The 20,119-nt window shown below is 43.8% G+C and overlaps 2 protein-coding genes and 1 pseudogene across 2 annotated transcripts; all 3 read left to right on the top strand.

The window, feature by feature from the left end:
- Window positions 1–256: 256 nt before the first annotated feature.
- On the top strand, window positions 257–3,479 carry LOC119301680 (pentatricopeptide repeat-containing protein At4g30825, chloroplastic-like). Its single transcript, XM_037578671.1, has one exon. The coding sequence runs from the start codon at window positions 447–449 to the stop codon at window positions 3,237–3,239; it is 2,793 nt and encodes a 930-aa protein (XP_037434568.1). The 5' UTR covers window positions 257–446; the 3' UTR covers window positions 3,240–3,479.
- Window positions 3,480–3,773: 294 nt separating this feature from the next.
- LOC119301679 (probable folate-biopterin transporter 6) lies at window positions 3,774–9,247 on the top strand. The gene is made up of 5 exons (XM_037578670.1): window positions 3,774–4,471; window positions 5,712–5,968; window positions 6,313–6,411; window positions 6,838–7,011; window positions 8,304–9,247. The coding sequence occupies exons 1-5, from the start codon at window positions 4,129–4,131 to the stop codon at window positions 8,913–8,915; spliced, it is 1,485 nt and encodes a 494-aa protein (XP_037434567.1). The 5' UTR covers window positions 3,774–4,128; the 3' UTR covers window positions 8,916–9,247.
- Window positions 7,164–7,260, top strand: LOC119304473 (annotated as a pseudogene).
- Window positions 9,248–20,119: the final 10,872 nt, after the last annotated feature.

The raw sequence follows: 20,119 nt of genomic DNA, 5'->3' as shown, positions 1-20,119 counted from the left end.
ATCGTGGCTCCGTCCCTGCGTATCTCTCTTGTATGTACTACACATCCATATATTGCATGTACTAATTTTTCGAGCCATAAAAATTCATATTTTCAATGTGCCCGAAGGAGGTCAGGATTTTCACCGGAAAAAGTGTAAACCCTATGAATAAACCGCGGGTCAAGCATTTACGTGGGACCCATGCAGCAGTCCAAGAAGCGTTGCAGTCGACACCACTCACCACGTTCGTGCGGGTGCAGCCGCATCTCCAGGTCCAACGGTTGCCCCTCCTCTCCTGCGTCACCCGCTCTCCATCCGGCCACCCCGCCCAAACCCACCGCCACGCCGCGCGCCTACCCAGCCCCCACCCCTCCTCCGCTCTACCGCAGTGGAGTGGAGCTCCACTCGGAAGCCCCATGCCCCCACGCTAGCTGATTGCTTTGCTGCCGGCCGGGAACCCAGCTGAGATGGGGCTGGATTTGGTCGGCTTCAGCTCTCGGGTGCTGCCAACCAGCGTCGGGTACGCCGCGGACCGGCGCCACGCCCGTGGCGGAGCCGCCGCATCCCACGGCTTCCTCGCCTGGAGGAGCCATCCGAGGGCAGCTCTGAAGGACGGCGCGGTTTGCTCTTCGGAGGGCGGCGGCGGCGGCGGGGCGGAGTCCACGCTGTGCGTGTCCGCTCCGTCTGAAGATGCCAGCCGCACCGGTGGAGCGGCAGCGGATCTTGGCCGGGACATCGCGGACGGCATCACCGCCAGCCAGGCGAGTTCCGCGGGGAGGAGGAAAGGGGGGAGGTCATGGAGGAGGCCGCCGGGCGGAGACAAGCCGGCGAGGGCTCCCAGGCGCGCCCCCGTGAGAAAGGATCCACAGGTTCGCAGAGTTCTAGTGAACGATCCCGATGTGAATGCGATTCTGTCCGGCGTCAGCCGGGAGTCCAGCATCGAGGAGTGCAACTCCGTTCTGATCCGCCTGGAGAAGCACAGCGATGTGAAGGCCCTCGACTTCTTCGTGTGGATGAAGGCCAACGGGAAGCTCGAAGGGAACGCCGACGCCTACCGGCTGGCTCTCCAGGCCACCTCCTGGAAGGAGGACTGGAGGAGGGCCGAGCTGCTGCTCCACGAGATGGTCGTCGTCTCGGGTTGCCGGCTCGACACCCAGGCGTTCAATGGGCTGATGTATGTCTGTGCCAAGAGGAGGCTTGCTGATTGGGGAACCAAGTGGTTTCATATGATGTTGGAGAGGGAGGTGCAGCCGAATGTGTCCACATTTGGTATGCTCATGGGCCTTTACCAGAAGACTGGGAGCCTCAAGGAGGCCGAATTCGCTTTCGCGAAAATGAGGGAGTGCAATGTCAACTGTGTCAATGCTTACTCGGCTATGATCACTCTGTACACGCGTTCGCGCCTTTTCGATAAGTCTGAGGAGGTTATCATTTTGATGAAAGATGATGGGGTTGCTCCAAACCTGGAGAATTGGTTAGTGCAGCTGAATGCTTACAGTCAGCAGGGCAAAATGGAAGAAGCAGAGTTGGTGTTGCAGTCCATGGAAGATGGTGGTGTTTCCCCAAATGTTGTGGCGTACAATACTGTGATTACAGGGTATGGAAAGGTTTCTGACATGCAGAAGGCGAAGGAAGTGTTCCACAGACTTGAGAGTTCAGGTTTAGCTCCTGATGAAACAACTTATAGATCAATGATAGAAGGTTTTGGCAGAGCAGATAAACACCAAGAGGCAATTTCGTATTACAAGAAGCTCAAGAGTTCCGGTTTTCAACCAAACGCGTCCAATTTTTACACAATGATTAACTTAATAGCAAGACATGATGACAGTGAAAGCGCGGCTGAAATTCTTAGGGACATGAGGGCAGCAGATTGCCAGTGTTCATCTATTGTTACTATTCTTGTCCGGGCATACGCAACAGTCGGGAGGATGCATAAGGTTCTACCAATTCTGCGATCATGCTTCTACAAGAAGGTTTTGTATGATGCTACCTCATGCTCTATTTTAGTAACAGCGTTTGTTCAGAATTCTTTATTAGAAGAAGCTCTTTGTGTATTGCGTGAAAAGAAGTGGAAAGGTTCTGATTTCGAAGACAATCTGTATCATATCTTGATATGTTCCTGCAAAGAGGCTGGCAGTTATGAAGCTGCTGTAAGGATATACAGCCAGATGCCAGAGTCCCGAACTCGTCCAAATCTCCGCATTTGCTGCACTATGATTGATGTTTTCAGCACCATGGAGAGATTTACTCATGCTGAAACTTTGTACCTTGAGCTGAAGGCTTCAGCTTGTGCTCTTGACATGATTGCTTATAGTGTAATTGTGAGGATGTATAATAAAGCTGGGAGACCAGAAGATGCTTGCTCAGTTCTGGAAGATATGGATAAACAAAAGGAAATAGTTCCTGATAAATACCTTTTTCTTGACATGCTTCGGACTTACCAGAAATGCGGCCTGCTCGAGAAGTTGACTGATACATATTATCGGATACTCAAGAGCGAGGTTGAATGCGATGAAGCCATGTATAACTGCATTATTAACTGTTGTGGCCCAGCGATACCAGTCGACGAGCTCTCGAGAATTTTCGACGAAATGATTCAACTAGGACACCTGGCCAGCACTGTCACCCTGAATGTGTTGCTAGATATATATGGAAAAGCTGGGCTTTTCAACAGGGCTGAGAAGGTGTTTAGCATGGCCCGGAAGCAAGGACTGGCAGATACCATATCATACAACACTATCATCGCGGCGTACGCGCAGAGCAGGAATTTCCGCAGCATGAATTACTTCGTCCAAAAGATGCAGGACGCGGGGTTTCCGGTTTCTCTCGAGGCGTACAACTGCATGCTGAATGCTTATGGGAAGTCAGGCCAGCTGGAGGAGTTCTCTGCTGTTCTGCAGAAAATGAGGAGAGCTAGATGTGACTTCGACCACTACACTTACAACATTATGATGAACATATATGGGAGAAAGGGCTGGATCGAAGGCGTCGCCTACGTTCTTTCAGAACTAAAGAGCCGTGGCGTTGAGCCAGACCTGTACAGTTACAACACATTGATAAAGGCTTACGGGATAGCGGGAATGCCCGAAGATGCTGTCAAGCTGATGCAGGAGATGAGGATCAAAGGTATCAATGCTGACCGAGTAACGTATACTAACCTTATAGCAGCTCTACAGAGGAATGAGAATTTCCTGGAGGCAGTCAAGTGGTCCCTCTGGATGAAGCAAACCGGAGTTGTAGGCGTCGGAGCTCGCCCATAATGTGCCCTGAGCATTCAGGGTTTGGTTGCACATAATACTGCGAAAACACTTGCCATTGTTCTCTTGTATCGGGTACATACATATATTGATATATAGTGCCATTTGTATAGAGCAGCATAGCTGATTGCCTGATTGTAAATCTGCCATTAGTGCCATGGCAAGGGGTTGAAAAGTTGTGATGATGGATGAAAGAAAGTCAAAAAGAAATCCAATTCGGATGTGTTTGTGCTTCTCCTGTTATTCAGAAAGTCTCATGTGGTTTCTCCCGCCTCTGCCTTTATTTGGGCAGAAATTTGCCTGAATTTTTGCATATTTTGTTTTAGAACAGGGGATCTGCTAGATGAGCAAACATCATTTCCCTAAAAAAATTAAAGGAAATGGGACAGGGAGATTTTTTTTCTCAAACGGGATAGGGTGAAAATTTGGAGCTTTAAGATAGGGGATCTCCTTAGACCCAACAGCTCATGAAGCATCAAGTAGTTCATGAACCAAGCATTCGGAACACATGAGTGTTGTAGACTCTGTTATTTCTACCGGCTGGCAGCAGTTTTGGCCACTAGAGTACTTTTGTAGAAGTAGTTAATCATCCAATCTTTGACCTCGAATTTAATTTTCCAGTTTGGATAGTTACCAGTTACACTTCCCCTGCTCAAGTGCTCAGCTGAGCTGAGCTGAGCTGAGCTTCACCCAACGCCACCACTTCCTCGGTCCGAGCCTCCAAGATCACGTCTTCATCACTCCCTCGCCATAAAGAAACCCGAATGCCGAGCTCCTCTCCATTACTCAACTCCATCTCCACGTGACGCGAGCGCGCGGCCCCATGCCCGCCCCCTAGCCCGCGCCGCGACCCCCCCTCGAGCTCCTCCGTCAAGGGATCCGGCGAGGACCGATGCTGGAGGAGGAGCGCGGTGCCATGGAGGCAGGCGGCGGCGGGTGGGCGGAGGCGGCGCTGGAGCCGGTGCGGTGGGTGCGGATGCTGTGCCGGGAGCTGGGCGCGACGTTCGTGGCCGGGGTGGTGCTGGTGTACGGCCTCAACCAGGGCTTCGCCGGCTCCTTCTTCCGGGTGGCGTCCGACTACTACTGGAAGGACGTGCAGCGGGTGCAGCCGGCCACCGTGCAGTTCCTCTCCATCTTCTTCCACGTCCCCTGGGTCCTCAAGCCCCTCTGGGGGGTCATGACCGACGTCCTCCCCGTCCAAGGCTACCGCCGCCGCCCCTACTTCGTCTTCTCAGGTCAGCCAAAGCCATGAATGATGAATCCATCCACCTCTCCCAACTCATGGATGAGATCGACATTTGTATTAGCCTGTGTAGATAGACATTGTGACTTGCAGGTGTTGTTTCAGAGAGTATGGGCATAAGAGAACATGTTACTTTTCATATAGATTTGAGGATGCCAGATAGGGCATCTTGGTTTCCATCCTGGTCGCCGGAGCATACAGCATTTCCGTTGTACGAGTAGTGAGCAATGGCATGCTAATTGTGTTCTTGGTGGAGGGTCTTTTGAACACTGCTGTCGTCCTAACTGAAAACAAGTGCACGCCGACCACGTTTGAGGTCGAGAGCGGTTGGGCAGCTTATATGACAGAATTGTGGACGAAATTGTGTTAGCTCAACTGCATTTTTCTTACTATTGCTGGCTTGATCTGAGTTAGTGGGTGCATGTTTTGGACCAAGCTGTTGATTTGCCCGCACTGTGGGGGCATAGACTAGACTGTTTGGTATATATCGCTGTCAGCATCTTAGTTAATTCATTGTGGCGGCATGGCTGTACATGGATTGCATTGTTTGTAGGCATATACAAGTGTCTACAACTTGGGACACCTTGCAACTATTCATCTGTGCAATTTATCACATTTGATTATATTTATTATCCACTCGAAAGGATCGATTATACTACAACAGCCGATGATGCGGGTTAAAATGTCTGAGGACAAAACAACACAGGCTAGAAATTGTTACAGAAAATAGAAAAACTAGCACTAAATTTAGTGGTCCCTTGTTAAGTATCAACAAGAACCAATGGAAATATGCAACACATTATCTTTTTATACTAGATAAGAAAGTGTTGTAAACCATATGCTGAGAGATATGAGGAGCTCATGTAAGGCACTTCCACGCCAGAGATATTCGCGGTGTACTATGAAACTGTTAGTCTGACTGACTCTGACACAAGTCGAATAACCCGAAGTTGAATAGCTGTTATGATAATAAACTGGCAGAACTGGTGATTTCTGACTTTTCCACCAACTAATCTACATGCTTGATTAGATGTGCCGCATCTGTTATTGTTTCAAATTGCATAGAAGTATCGTAAGTCCTAACATTTCAATGCTCTTACAAGGGGTTGCTGTCCAGTAACCTCTGTTGTGTCCTTTACTTACAAGTGCTTATAAGCGTTCATCATTGATATTTGCCACAAGCCCACAATTATAGACGTGATTGAAAAATACGCTCTTTTTTGTGGTTGTAGGAATGCTTGGAATGTTTTCAACTGCCATTCTTGCCGGTGTCGGACTATCAGTGACTTCTGCAGTAGTTTGCTTCGTGGGAATCTCCACAGCAGTTGCCATTGCTGATGTTACAATAGATGCATGCATCGCAAAGAACAGTATTGACAAGCCAGCATTGGCCCCAGACATGCAGAGCCTTTGTGCATTCTCGTCGTCGCTAGGTGCACTTATTGGGTATGCTACAAGTGGCATGTTTGTCCACCATCTAGGGGCACAGGTAAACTACGGTCCAAATTCTTGAAGCTTATTTAATTGTTAGTTTCATTTTTTTCGGTAATGCTATCTGGCTGACGTTCCCTGGGAAGGGGATGGCAAACGAACGCTGTTTGCTGGCAGTTTTAGTTGTGACGCAAGATCAAACGATGGCAGTGTTTGCTTTCCTTCTTCCCAGAAACTGCCATGCTGTTCTGAAGAAACTGCTAACCCCCACACAACTAAAACTGCCATCTAACGTTCGCAAATACCACCCCCTCCCAGCAACGTTCGCCAGGTAAGAGGGTCCCATTTTTTATGCTGCTTGACTGAGAAACTAAATTTTGCATGCATTCTGATTTAATGTAGGGTGCATTAGGTGTGATGGCTTTACCTCCTACTATGTTGGTTTTCCTAGGATTTTACATATATGAGCTGAAAATGTATCAGCATAACATGAAAGAGAAGGTACGTTGATCAGCAATCTTATTCCACCTACTGCTTCTTTTGCTCCAAACTCATTAAATTTGTTTCTTGATGTCTGTATGTGAGTGAACAGGATAGTCTATCATTCTATCTAACATCATCCCATGTTAACTAGCTTGGCCAAGCTGGGTGCATTTATAGTTTTATACATTATTCTCCTGGAATTGTACCATATTAGCAAATTAAGTTAATATGAATCTGATGTTTAAGTGACTGGAAATCTTCAGGTATCTTGTTTGAAGAAAATTATACCTTTCTCAGATGAATTAAACTGAACCTAGACAGTAAACTGAGGAAAGTGTACTTGTAAACTTTTATAAGATCGTTAGAAAATAAGAATCTAACGATGGAAGGAACTGCACAACCTCCAAATTTTTCGCTTCTTACTGAAATGCTAATCAAATGCAGGTTTTGAACAAGGTTACTGTGGCAGTTAAAGGGATGGTTCAGACAATAAAGTATCCAGTAGTGTGGAAACCATCTCTTTACATGTTCCTTTCGCTGGCCCTCAGTATCAGCACTCATGAGGGGCAGTTCTACTGGTACACTAACAAGGAACCGCCTAATCCTGGATTTTCACAGGTAGAGCTTTTGTTTATGACCTGCTTAATGCTATTGCTTACTGCTAGGCTTGTTACACAAAACAAAGGAAGTCTTGATAAAATATTATCTGCACCTTAGTGGCTTGGCCCACCGGATCGCCACTCTGCATGAGCCATATATACATACTGCAGGTCCCTTTGGGGACATCAAATAAAATTTGAACAATACAGAGAAGATTAGCATGCCCCTGCGCAAAGTTATAAATTCTGTATAATGTTTCAGATAATTAACTTTGCAATCAATATTAGATAAAAAATTTCTTCAGTGCATGCATGTTTGTAGCTCCTGCAGTCTAAAATTCCTTCTTAACTTTCTTCAGAATATGGTTACCTAAAAGTCAGTCTGTCAATATTTTCCAAAATTTTAGGTTGATGGAGGAAGTAGCTTAGTCATACATTATCTGAGAAGTTATCTTACTCATCTAGGTAAAGCGGGTGCGTATTGACTTTTGGAAAATTAATGAAATACCAATGGGATTTGATTTGTCTTTTGTCATACTGGTGTTGATTGGATCACAACACAATATGGCCCTGGAATTTAAAATATTTCCGCCCCAATAATATTTTTACAAAAAATATAACATGCAACTATAAATTCCTTGCTTAGCATCTTCCATCTCATGAGGCTTTTTTTTCCAATGAATGAATTTAAAATGACTTCTTATCTTTTATCACCATTTTTTTAAGATAAATATCGCCACTGTTTTCTATCCAAAGGATATAAATAAAACACTAGAAGTGCCTGAGCGGCAAAACTACGAAAAGGTTGAAAGAAAATAGAGAAGACTGAGATCTTGCGCGTCAATCACTCTCAGACAACTGAATATAACACAATCAAGATCTATCAGAAAGGCGAGCTAGATAAAAAGGTGCCTACTTTCAAATCTTGGAATCTAGGATGCAGCCATGCATTTCCTGATCCCACAATCTTGCTTGTTCCACAATGATGTCCCCAATGTCCCAAAAAGATTCCTTACTAAGATAAAGTGCATCATTCCAACAACCAAAAATATCTTTCAGCTCTTAAACGGTAGCGCATAGTCTCCATGTTCGAGCATTGCCTCTAATAATGTAGTGTAGTAAACTTTACGGGGCATGCATGTTTGGAACGCTGGAGTTTCAGAGTAAGCAGTTGAATTACAGAAACCAGTCGTTCCAAACTGGGCTAAAGGTTTGTGATTTAACACAACTGAAAAAAATGACGGCACATTGAGTTTTAGAGTGAACTGTCGAGAGTGTTGATCAGCTGGCCTTCATCTCACATGCATGCAGGAATTTGTGGGGATGGTGCACGCCGTCGGCGCGGTGGCGTCCATGGTGGGCGTCCTGATCTACCACAAGAACCTCAAGGACTACCCGTTCCGGAGCATCCTCTTCTTCGCCCAGCTCCTGCACGGCGCCTCCGGCCTCCTCGACCTCACCTTCGTGCTCCGGTGGAACCTCGCGCTCGGCGTCCCGGACGCGGCCTTCGTCACCCTGGAGGAGTGCGTCTCCCGGGTCGTCGGCCGCGTCCGGCTGATGCCGATGATGGTGCTGAGCACCAAGCTCTGCCCGCCGGGCGCCGAGGGCACCTTCTTCGCGCTGCTCATGTGCATCGACAGCCTCGGCATGCTGGTGGCCAAGACCGGCGGCGCCTTCGTGCTCCGGGCCCTGCACGTGACGAGGACCGATTTCAGCAACCTCTGGCTCGCCGTCCTGCTGAGGAACCTGCTGAGGCTGTCCGCGCTGGGCGCCATCTTCCTGGTGCCCACCGCCGACCAGACCGACGTGCTGCTCCCGCAGGACCTCCTCAGCTCCGGCTCCCCGGTGGCTGCCGCCGGCGACGAGGAGGAGAGGTTGTTGCAGCTCGGGAAGCTCACTTCTCGCACTGACGACGATGTATGATCCACACAGGTACTGTGTTGCGCGACACACACGCACAAAGAAAGAAAGAAAGAAAGAAAGAAAGGAAAGGGAGGGAAATAGAAGTACTCTCTCCAATTCAAATTAATTGACGCAGTACAATTTTAGGAAGTACTCTCTCCGTTTCAAAATAGATGACCCAACTTTGTACTAATACTTATCCACTACAAAGAAAACAGTAGATTGGCTTTGATAGATGGCGCAATGCAGCTCCGATACCGCTGCACAAAGTATTATGTTTCTTCTCAACATGGAACATTTTTTCGTGAAATATCAGTGCTCCAAAAATGCTAGTTTCAAAAACATTTTGGAGTACTGATATTTTTTTGCCACGATTTCCACGAATGTCATTTCATGCTTAAATTTTGTAGGCATACGGAACATTTGCCAAAGTTTACTAAAAAAATTAGAATTTGTTTACTTTTTTTATTTTACTGTTCACAAAGATGCATTTGAGTTCGGGATCAGAATAGAACTTTCAACAATACATGATGAAATACAAAGGAATACAATATTATCTTTGGGCGTCCATCCACTCATAGGTAGAAGTTAACATCATAACCTAATTCGTAATCCTTACTTGTTCTATATAAATCCTGCAAAATGATACATTGTAGTCATAAGGGTCAATACATCAAGGACGTGTTTGGTTGCTGCATCGATTTTGGCTGCATTGCATGTGTTTCTCATATGGGCCTAGCGGGCTCACATATAGGTTAGCTGCATGAGGGGACTAAATTTGGCCCGCTGTTTGGTTGGCCGCATTGCATTAGGCGCATAGATGACATGTTGCTTGGTTGCAACCTGCATAAGGTGATGTCACCATTTCTCACTAGTGGTGACCTTACCACACACGATCTGAACAGTTTCACTTCTAGCTACTGTAACATCCCAAAATTTGAAATTTTGGAATGTTATGTTAAATAAATAATTATGATTGTTTGTTTGTTTGTTGTGTGATTGATTGTGTGAAATTGAGTGGAAATTAAAACTTTTGAAAGTTGGATGAGAGGGAATAAAAGGACTTTCCCAAAACTTTCATCTTGCATTTTTTATCTCCATGAATTCAAATTCATCTCATCACAAAACCCTAGAGTGAAGATAATATGACTTTTTCCATTTAAAGAAATGAAAAAGGGTTTGAAAATGATTTGAATTCCATTTGAAATATTTCAAATTTAGAAAGTTTAAGAAACTCGATGAGTTCATAAAATGACTTCTTCAAATTTGAAGAAAGAGAGTTGTAAGTTTCAAAGAAATAATTTGGGAGTCACTTTGAAGTTATTTGAAACTCATTTTTCCTATTTGAAGTTGTTTGAATTTTCAAGTTTCAAATCCTCTGAAAACTATTCAAAATGAGAGAAGAAATATGACACTTCAAAATTCAGAGGGCATTCGAAATGTAACTTGGCCAAGGGAAAATAGAAAAAAAGAAATTGGTTTGAAATTCAAATTTCAAATCCAATTGGGAGTTATTTGGGTTTATATTCAAATTATTTGTCTCCTAAAAATAAATAAATAGAAACAAGGGTAAAATGATTCCCTTCAATAGAAAATTAGGAGAAAATAAATTTGAAATCATTTTGCTATTTAAAAATGATTTTTATTGATTTTAAATGCAATAGTAGCACGGTTTGACTTTTATGAATTTTTATGGAATTTATTTGAACTTGAAAATAGTTCATCTTATTCTTGGTATTTTCTAAACATTTTGGAATATAATATGCCTATGTATTTTTTCCTCTGTTGCAGATTTTCTTTCTATTAGAAAAACACACTGCATCGCCTGGACCATTATTCAATATAGCATACATGTCATCACCATAATTATTATATATAAGAACTTTGTAGTCACAATCAATTGCAACCTCCTCCAAAATAGTGGATTCATCATTAAATAAAGTCACGACCTCTCCAAATCCACTTTCATCAATATAATCATCATAAATAGGAGGCATGCAATCATCATAATAAATTTTCTCATCAAAACTTGGGGGACTAAAAATATCATATTCATCAAATATAGCATCCCCAAGCTTATGGCTTTGCATATCATTAGCATCATGGATATTCAAAGAATTCATACTAACAACATTGCAATCATACTCATCATTCAAATATTTTGTGCCAAACATTTTATTGACTTCTTCTTCTAACAATTGAGCACAACTTTCCGATCCATCATTTTCAAAAAAGATATTATAAAGATGATCAATAATATGATGTAACCTAAATTTCATTTTTATGTAGTTTTCTTTTATAAACCAAACTAATGATAAAACAAAAAACTAAAAGATTCAATTGCAAGATCTAAAGATATACCTTCAAGCACTCACCTCCCCGGCAACGGCGCCAGAAAAGAGCTTGATGTCTACTACGCAACTTTATTCTTGTAGACACGTGTTAGGCCTCCAAGCGCAGAGTTTTGTAGGACAGTAGCAATTTTCCCTCAAGTGGATGACCTAAGTTTTATCAATCCGTAGGATGAAGATGGTCTCTCTCAAACGACCCTGCAACCAAATACAAGCAATCTCTTGTGTCCCCAACACTACAAAAAAATACACTTCCGTGATGATACGTGTTTGTCATAGTAGGTCGCTTTTTTTGTCATGCATGTACATCCATGACAAATTTATGATAGAATCAAGATAGTCATACATGTACTGTTGTAGAAGTGTTCCATGACATTACCAAAATTATCATCACGGAAGTGTCCACTTCCATGATGATAAATCACGCGTCACAGAAGTGCTTTCGTCAAGGGTGACCGACACGTGGCATCCACCGTAACGGAACGCCGTTAAGCTATCGGGTCGAGTTTTGGATCCGATAACCCATTAACAGCCCCGACCAATGGGGATTTTCCACGTGTAAAATCATCATTGACTGGAGGAAACACGTGTCGGCTCATCGTTGGGACAGATGTCAACCACTCATTGGACGGAAGGCGCCTATGATATGTCGACACGTGGAACGGCCCAACAGAGGCCCATTCCTGTGAAAGGGCCGGCCCGTTTGACTTGGTCAAAAGCTGGCGGGCCGGCCATGGAAAGCCTGTTAATGGCTTGTTCGAATATAGCCCATTTACAGCCCGCTAACCCAAGGCCTGTTACGCTCTATCCGAATTAGGCCTAATAGCGTCATCTGGACCATCCAATATGATTCCAGCCCGTTTCCACTTCTGGCCCATGTATGGCCCATGATGTCTTTCGGCCCATATGAGGCCCTATGTAACTCTTGGCCTACTAACGGCCTGTGGTGAAACTAGCCCGTAATGAACAGTGTATCACTTTACACCCATTAACAACCCGTGGTGAAACTGGCCCGTAATGAATAGTGTATCACTTTATACCCATTAACGACCCATTATTCCGTTGGGCCGTTTCCAGCCCATGTTATATTTCGGCCTTCTCAGAGCCCATTTATTCTTGGGCTCATTTCCAGCATTCGTTTACTTACGGCCCGTTACTGTCATTTTCTGCTTGTGGGCCAAATTCAGCCTGTGGTTACAGTCGGCCCGTTTGTGGTCCGTTAATACGTTGGGCGATTTGATAGTGTCATCAAATACGGCCTATTAACGATGGCCCGTTATGGTCGGCCCATGAACGGGCGATTCCAACTCTAGCCCGTTTACGGTCATAATGCGGTCTGTTTGGCCCATGTTTGGCCAATCGATTATACGGCCCGTATAAGGCCCATTGATAATATGGCCCGCAGAAGGCCCATTGTTTCTACGGCCCGTAGAAGGCCTATTATTTCTACGGCCCGTAGAAGGCCCACTGTTTCTACGGCCAGTAGGAGGCCTAGTGTCACTACAGTAAATATTAGCCCATGGTTATTGTGGCCTAGTTTTAAAAAATAGATTATTGCAGCCACTAGCTAACCGCGGAAAAAGAACTGCAATGACTACAAGCAAACAAATAAACAGGACAAGAAGTAAATAAATAAGCAAGCAACTAACGCTAGGCTATCACGGCTATTACACATATTACATCCACTGGGCATCAAAGTTCGCCACCAGTGCAAATATAGGGAACAAAGCAGCATATCATATACACTGGTTGTCAAAGTTGGCGACCAACGCAAATAAACGCCGCAGCAAAACAAATCCAGAACTGAAACCACTTCAGAAGATCTCAAGAAACAATATCCTGGGTACCCATAATGCTGGCAAGATGCTTAGCAAGCTTATTAACTTTCTCTTGTTTGGCGCTTAAATCCTCCGGCGCTTGCTGTTGCACCAGAAAATATGCATCTGAATTCTGCAGGGACTTCCTCAGTCCTTCAGCTTCCTGTCGCAGCACATCTGATCGATGTCTTTCAACTTGAAGTTGAGACTCAAGAAGACGAATTGATTCAGGCAGCGAGTTCGAAGAGCTTGTGCCAGCAGTAGTGGCCAGTAATTCGAACACTACATCAAGACATGACTTTTGGGTTCCCTCACTGTCGTCAAGATAGTTTTTATCAGCTTTCTTGGAGACCAACAGGGATGTCTCACTATCTTGAACCTTATCTGCATTACTTCCTTTACCATTGGATAACGCGGTACTGTTCTCCAATATTTTGTCCGCATTCTAAAAGAGAAACAAGCAGACACATCACATGTTTACCATGTTGTATATGAAACTCATTTTGGTAAATGAGTTCAGCAGTAAAGTGAACCCTCATACTCCTCTCCGCCTGGGCATCCACTGCCGCGTCTTCACCGGCTCCGCGTCGTCCCCTTCCTAGGCCTCGCCGTCGTCCACCGCCCTGGTGCTCTCGGCGCGGCGTGGTCAACATGGAAGGAACGACTTCCATCAGACGTGGACTGTACGTGGAGAGGCTGACAGCTGGGTCCATGACGGCAGCAAGGAAGTGCCTCCTTATTATGCGGAAAATAATGATTCCTCCACCTGACAGCAGGGACCCACCGGACGGGCCACCAGTATTTTGCGAAAAAATCGTTTCCCCCTGACTGCTGGGACCCACCGGACGGGCCACCGTATTTTGCGAAAAAAACGTTCCCCCCCGCTGTCATCTCGAACCCACCGGAAGTGCCTCCTTATTACACACAAAATAATGAATACTCCCCGGCTAGCTGGGACCCACCTTGCTGGAAGGCTGACTTGTGGGCCTACTAAGTTGACGGGGACGAAGGGCTTTGTCAACTTAGTCAATATGAACGATTCTAGCTCCAGTGATCGTACGATGTCCATCCAACGACCGTAGTGCTTCTTCAACCTCTGGTCTTCTTGCTCCAGCCGCCCAAAGCAGCGCCGGTCGTGCCGCATGCTCCTGCCTCCCGTGGCCGGCTGTGCTGCCGCATAGGCCTCACCGCCCCCTACTATTCTCACCGCTGGCCAGGCCCTGCGGCGACGGCAGCCTCACACCGCAGCCGAACCAGTGAACCCTCGTAGTCCTCTCCACGCGGGCTTCCACTGCCGCGGTGTCCCCTTCCTAGGCCTCGCCGTCGTCCACTGCCGTGGTGCTCTCTGCGCGGCATGGTCAACATGGTCAAGGAACGACTTCCATCGGAAGAGTACTGTATATGGAGAGCCTGGCAGCTGGGTCCACGGCCACATTCCAGTTTTTTTGTGATTTGCCGAGTAAGTCGCTTTGTCAGGCCTGTTGTGCTGTAAATCTTTCAAGACGAGGAGAGCTTTCATTCGGGTGGCCGAGAAAATGGCCCATCAGTAATGAGAAATGGGTTGTACATTTTTAAAACACATCAAACCGGCAATTAGTTTCAAATATCTTTTTTTCATTTCAAGATTTTAAATTACATTAATTTTTATGCGTGGAGAATTTGTTGGATTTTATATTGATATACATTTATTTTTAAAATCAGTTTGAATATGAGTCAAAATTTCGGGATTAAAAACAATTCGGACCGCACCGAAATATGCAAAATTTTGTATAATTTTTTAACCGTTGCCACAATATGGGCTGTAATGCTAACAAAAAGAATATGGGCTCCAAAAAAACCTTAAGAATTAGCAAATGGGATGTAAATTATTAGAAATAATGGCAGATGGGTTGTATGCTGTTTTCCACAGATTTGAGGCTTTCCTAAAAAAAGGTTGAAAACAAGCACTGACTGTTGGATGTCCATCCAACGGCCGTCGTGCTTCCTCAATCTCTGCTCTTCCTGCTCCAGCCGCTCAAACAAACGCCGGCGGGACTGCCTGCTCCCTCATCCTCGCGGCCGGATGTGCTGCCGCGCAGGCCTCACCGCCCGACCATACTCCCATCGCTGGCCTAGCCATCTCTCTACTCACCCACAACTGCTGTTATTCTCCGGCGACGGCAGACGAACCAGTAAACCCTTGTACAGTCGTACTCCCCTCCGCGTGGGAAACAACTGCCGCGTTGTAACATCCCAAAATTCTAAATTTTGGAATATTATAATAAATAGATAGATTTGATTGATTGTTTGGTTGATTGTCTGAAAGTGAGTGAATTCAAAACTTTTTAAAAGTTAAATGAGAGGGAATAAAAGGACTTTCCCAAACTTTCATATTTGCTTTCTGATCTCCATGAATTCAAATTATTTTCAAATACAAAACCCTTGAGCGAAGATGATATGACTTCTTCCATTTAAATTAAATGAAAGGGTATTTGAAAATAATTGAATTTCATTTGGAAATATTTCAATTCATAAACTTCATGCAGCTCAATGATTTTCATGAGATAAGATAAAATGACTTCTTCAAATTATATGAAATATGAGTTGGGAGTTTCAAATAATTAAATTCAAAATTCTTTTGAATTTATTTTCAATTTGGAGTTATTTGAGTTTATTGAAATTATTTTTCTCCAAAATAAAAATACATGGAAAATAGGGTAACATGATTCCCTACAACAGAAAATTGTAGAAAAATTAATTTGAAATCATTTTGGTATTTTTAAAATAATTTTTGTTGGATTTTATTAGACCAGTAGCACTCTTTGAATTATCTGAATTTGTGTGAATTTTATTTAATGCTAGAAAAATGTTCATACCGTAGAACATCTTTTACTGAAAATTCTGATATATAATATGCCTATATAAAGTTTTATTTTTATTTTCGTTTTTCAGTTTATCGCTTTCTGTTAAAAAACAAATAACAAATCTGCGCGCGCGCCTGAAACTAAATGTCGCTCACGTGCGCATTGTAGTACTAGCGGGCGCCCTTTCTTTTTTTTCTTTATCCTATATGGGCCAGGCCCAGCCAGCCTTTTCATTTTTTTCTCTTAGGCTGATTTTTTTTTAAACCGCAGCCGCAGCTGCGCGTGCGGCCGGCCGAAGGCCTTTAGGCCTCTCTTTTCATCTGTGTTTTGTATATTTTCGTTTATGTTTAGTCCCACATTGGCTAGCCTTTGACTCCTAAACCTCTTTTCCACCAATAAATATATATCCATAGAGCCTTCAAAAATCATCCGATTCGGGTTAAATTAATATTTTGGTTTGACTAGATTTATTTAAGAAATCTCTCTGGCACGACTTCTGAAAATTGTCTCTTCTCTTCAAAGTTGTCTTTTCTCTGTTTTATAAAGGTATCTCTCTTTATTTTTTTCCTTTTTTTCTTCTTATACTTCCATGGTTTATTATTTTTAGACTAATACGATAGAATAATTAGATTATCAATTAGTCTACGTATTTATACATTAGATCCTAGCCCATATATATTTTTCTTCTTCCGTAAAACAGCTTGGCCCTGATTTTTCAAATAGCCATAACTTTTTACTCGTTTGTTCAAATCCAATGAAACCAACGCCCACTTCTTTGTTATGATCCCCTCTATCCAGTAATCCAACCCAAACATGTTTTTGAAATTTTCAAATTTCGAATTTAGATCAGATTTGAATTCAAACTTCTTTTGATCATAACTTGAGTTTCGTAGCTCCGTTTGAGTTGATTCTTTTTGCAGAACGAAGCTCTTGACCTAAACTTTCTGATAAGGCCAAATTCATATAATTTTGGTACTGTTAGAACTTGTTTTATGTTGCAAGAATTATTTTCTTGGTTTTGATGTTTTCCGAATTGTCTTCTTCGATCTTTCTGATCTTTTGAGTGATTGCTTATGTGTGGTTACTATTGCTTGATTACGATAGATTGGCCGGAGTGTGACGAGTAGATCTATCAAGAGTTTTGAGTGCGAATCATCTTCATCAACATTGCAGGCAAGTTTACACTTTGATCATATCCCCTTTCATACCTAGTTTTTATGCATTAGTTTCACCCTCAAACATTGCATGAGTAGGATTGATAACATGTGGGTATTGGGAAGTAGTTGATGAGGTAGGAACCTATTGCCCTGCATTCAAACCTTGGGAGTTACTATTATGTTATGCTTACATTGCAATGCTATGCTCGTAGACGTGGATTGGGTTTGAGAGTATTTCATGACAGATGTGAGATTGTTAATTAATGGTTCAACTTAAGGTGGCAACTTTAATACACATCTGGGTGGATTGCTAGGGGCACCCTGGGATATACCAGTGGACTTGCCCGGACACCTGGGGAAATACCAGTGTTGTCCTAGGAGATCCCGGGGATATATCGTGTGATCATCCTACGGTCCGCCACCCAGGCTCAAAGGGATCATAAGATTATTCATGCTAGAAACTTCCGTGTGCAGCCACAAGCTATTGTGGGCTCTAGCATAGTTGATTAAGTCGTGTGAACTCTTACAGTGGTAGACTAGCAGATGTAGGGGTTGTAGGTGGAACGGTCTACCCATCGTAAGGTGCAAACGCTTCTGAAAGACTATGTCTCGGTCATCCGTTTCTCAAACACCTTGTAGTGCGAGAAATCCAACGGAGGAGATCGGGTCTTATGGGGAAAAGTGCGCAAACCTCTGCAGAGTGTACAAACTAATCATGATTAGTCGTGTCCCCGGTTATGGACATATTGAGTCTCTGGTACTTGGATTATCCTGTTGATCTCATCACGTTACTTTAAATTAAGTTTGTTGGGTTTAATGATGTTATTTAATTGGGATTGAGAATGCTGTCAACCATTCTCAATGTTCAACAACCACCATGATAGTTAAATAAAATTTGTTCCTTTGTAGTAGGGAAAAATTGGCTTTTCGCAAAAACTATAACCATAGAGCTTTTCCACCAGCCAAATATGCATGTAGTGATAGCCTTTGTTCATCATTCTCTATGGTGTGAATTTGCCAGTACATTCAATGTACTGACCCTTTGTGGCTGCAACGTCTCATGTTGCAAGATTTCTTACGACGAGTAAGTGATACGTTAGGGTTACGATTTCTACACTCAACTTTGCCGTTGGTGTTGATGGGAATCAACAACCTTGTTACTTCCGCTATTTTGGATTGAGGTAATAGTATTTACGTTACTTTTACATGTGATTTACCTCTGTTATAAATCCTTGAGTACTGTATGTGTCGGCATACCGATCCAGGGATGACACTTAAGCACAGAGACTTGATCCATTTGGGTCGGGTCACTACAAGATGGTATTAGAGCACATGTTGACTGTAGGACGTGACCCTTGAAACTGGCAAGCCCATAACAAAGATTTTTCTCTACAACTTTCCCTTTCAAAAAGATCTTTTACCTCTCTTCTCTTCCAAGCTTATTCAAAAATTCCCTTTAGTGAGACCATACCCCTTTCCCCTTTTGACCACACAAAGATTCGACTAATGAGACCACTCCAAGAAGTACAAGATATCGGACAACTAAGACCACTTTGAAATGAAGAGTATTTTCCGTGCATCTGAATAATGGAAACTACAATGGTTGAAGACCGAAGACAAGTAGAATTTGAAGGCTCTGAAGAATTCCCGGATTTGTATGACCTAGGAAGGCTACCCTTATGGAACTTGGTAGACTATGGAAGTTGTCAATACCCGAGATCAAGGTGTATCGGAGAAAGACTGAAACAAGGAGCATGAGAACTCGAAGTTTTGTCAAAGAAAACCCTAAGGCAGGAGATATCAACTATGGAATGATAGCTCATGGGAATGACAAGAGCAGAAACACGGTTATCCGTGATGTCATCGCCCGTTGATGCTATTGTCACCGTGCTGAGTTAAGGATGCATTTCTTCAGAATGGATTTGATGGAAGAAGGCTGATGGAGCACCTATTAGTAAGATGAAGTTTTAACCTTAGCCGGTGTATCACCAGGATCTGAAGTAGTACATCAAGAAGTTTAAGGTGGAGCTCCATGAAGCCGTATTAGACAAGGAAGCATTTCGTGAAGAACTCAGGAACCAAAAGCTGAAAGTAGCCAAGGTGGAGGAGCTACAACCTCGAGATACCGGAGATTTGTCAGGAACTGAAGGACAGTAGGACCATGGCTCATGCCAAGGATGTTGAAACCCAGAAGTTTGGAACGCAACTCCAGAATATTAAAGGACGTCACGAGAGACTTCGCGTCAACAGAGTTGATCTGGCAAAAGAACTTAAGAAAGACAAGCATGATCGGAAGAAGCCATTGGAGGCATGAACAAGGCTTGAAGAGTTTGGAGACGTTGAAGATTTGTTGACCTTTAGAAGACCAAACCCCTGTTATATACCTATGTTAGATGCGACGTTTGTGAGCTGTCATTTGTTTGATGTTTTTCCGACAGCCACAGATAAAATCTGTCTTTTAAAACCATTGTTTGTATTGTGTGTATCCCTCTCCCTCTCTCCTATCGTACCCCAAACCCACATGGACCCAATAGAGGATGAATGGAGATGAGCTTGCATTTTCTGGACCGATGAGTCAGTTGGAGACAGACCGATGGATTCAGAACATGGAGGATCACATGGAGAATAACCCTATAGTCGGAAAGGATATGACCCAGCATGCTCTTCAGTGCTTTGAAAGAGGTGCTGCTACTTGGTGGAGGATGTACCAAACCATCAATGGATGGCAAGGAGTAACCACTTGGAAAGAATTTAAGTTGACTTTGCCAAAGTCTCAGTTTGTGTCCCAGAAGTTGAAGCCTTATGGAAAGGATATGAAGAAACCTTGTGCATGCAAGATTTATGGAGAAATAGGACACACCCATAAAGAACACAAGGATGAATGCCCTAATTGTGAAGAAACTCACCTAGTTGAAGAATGCGCAACTAGGAAGATTACTTGTTTCTTGTGTGAAGGGACTACCCACTATCCTGCTTAGTGCCACATTTACCCCATGGTACAATGAACCATCCAGCAGAAGAAAGAAGAAATAAAAGGAGCCCTCATGGAAATTTTAG

Source organism: Triticum dicoccoides, chromosome 5A (genome assembly GCF_002162155.2).
Source record: "Triticum dicoccoides isolate Atlit2015 ecotype Zavitan chromosome 5A, WEW_v2.0, whole genome shotgun sequence".
NCBI lineage: Eukaryota > Viridiplantae > Streptophyta > Magnoliopsida > Poales > Poaceae > Triticum > Triticum dicoccoides.
The sequence above is the reverse complement of the archived record's forward strand: the minus strand, read 5'-3'. Positions and strand labels throughout refer to the sequence as shown.

Coding starts and splice junctions, on each gene's coding strand:
- LOC119301679 (XM_037578670.1), top strand. CDS start 4,129: ATGCTGGAGGAGGAGCGCGGTGCCATGGAGGCAGGCGGCGGCGGGTGG. Junction 4,472..5,711: donor CCCCTACTTCGTCTTCTCAG/GTCAGCCAAAGC, acceptor TTGTGGTTGTAG/GAATGCTTGGAATGTTTTCA. Junction 6,412..6,837: donor AGCATAACATGAAAGAGAAG/GTACGTTGATCA, acceptor AATCAAATGCAG/GTTTTGAACAAGGTTACTGT.
- LOC119301680 (XM_037578671.1), top strand. CDS start 447: ATGGGGCTGGATTTGGTCGGCTTCAGCTCTCGGGTGCTGCCAACCAGC.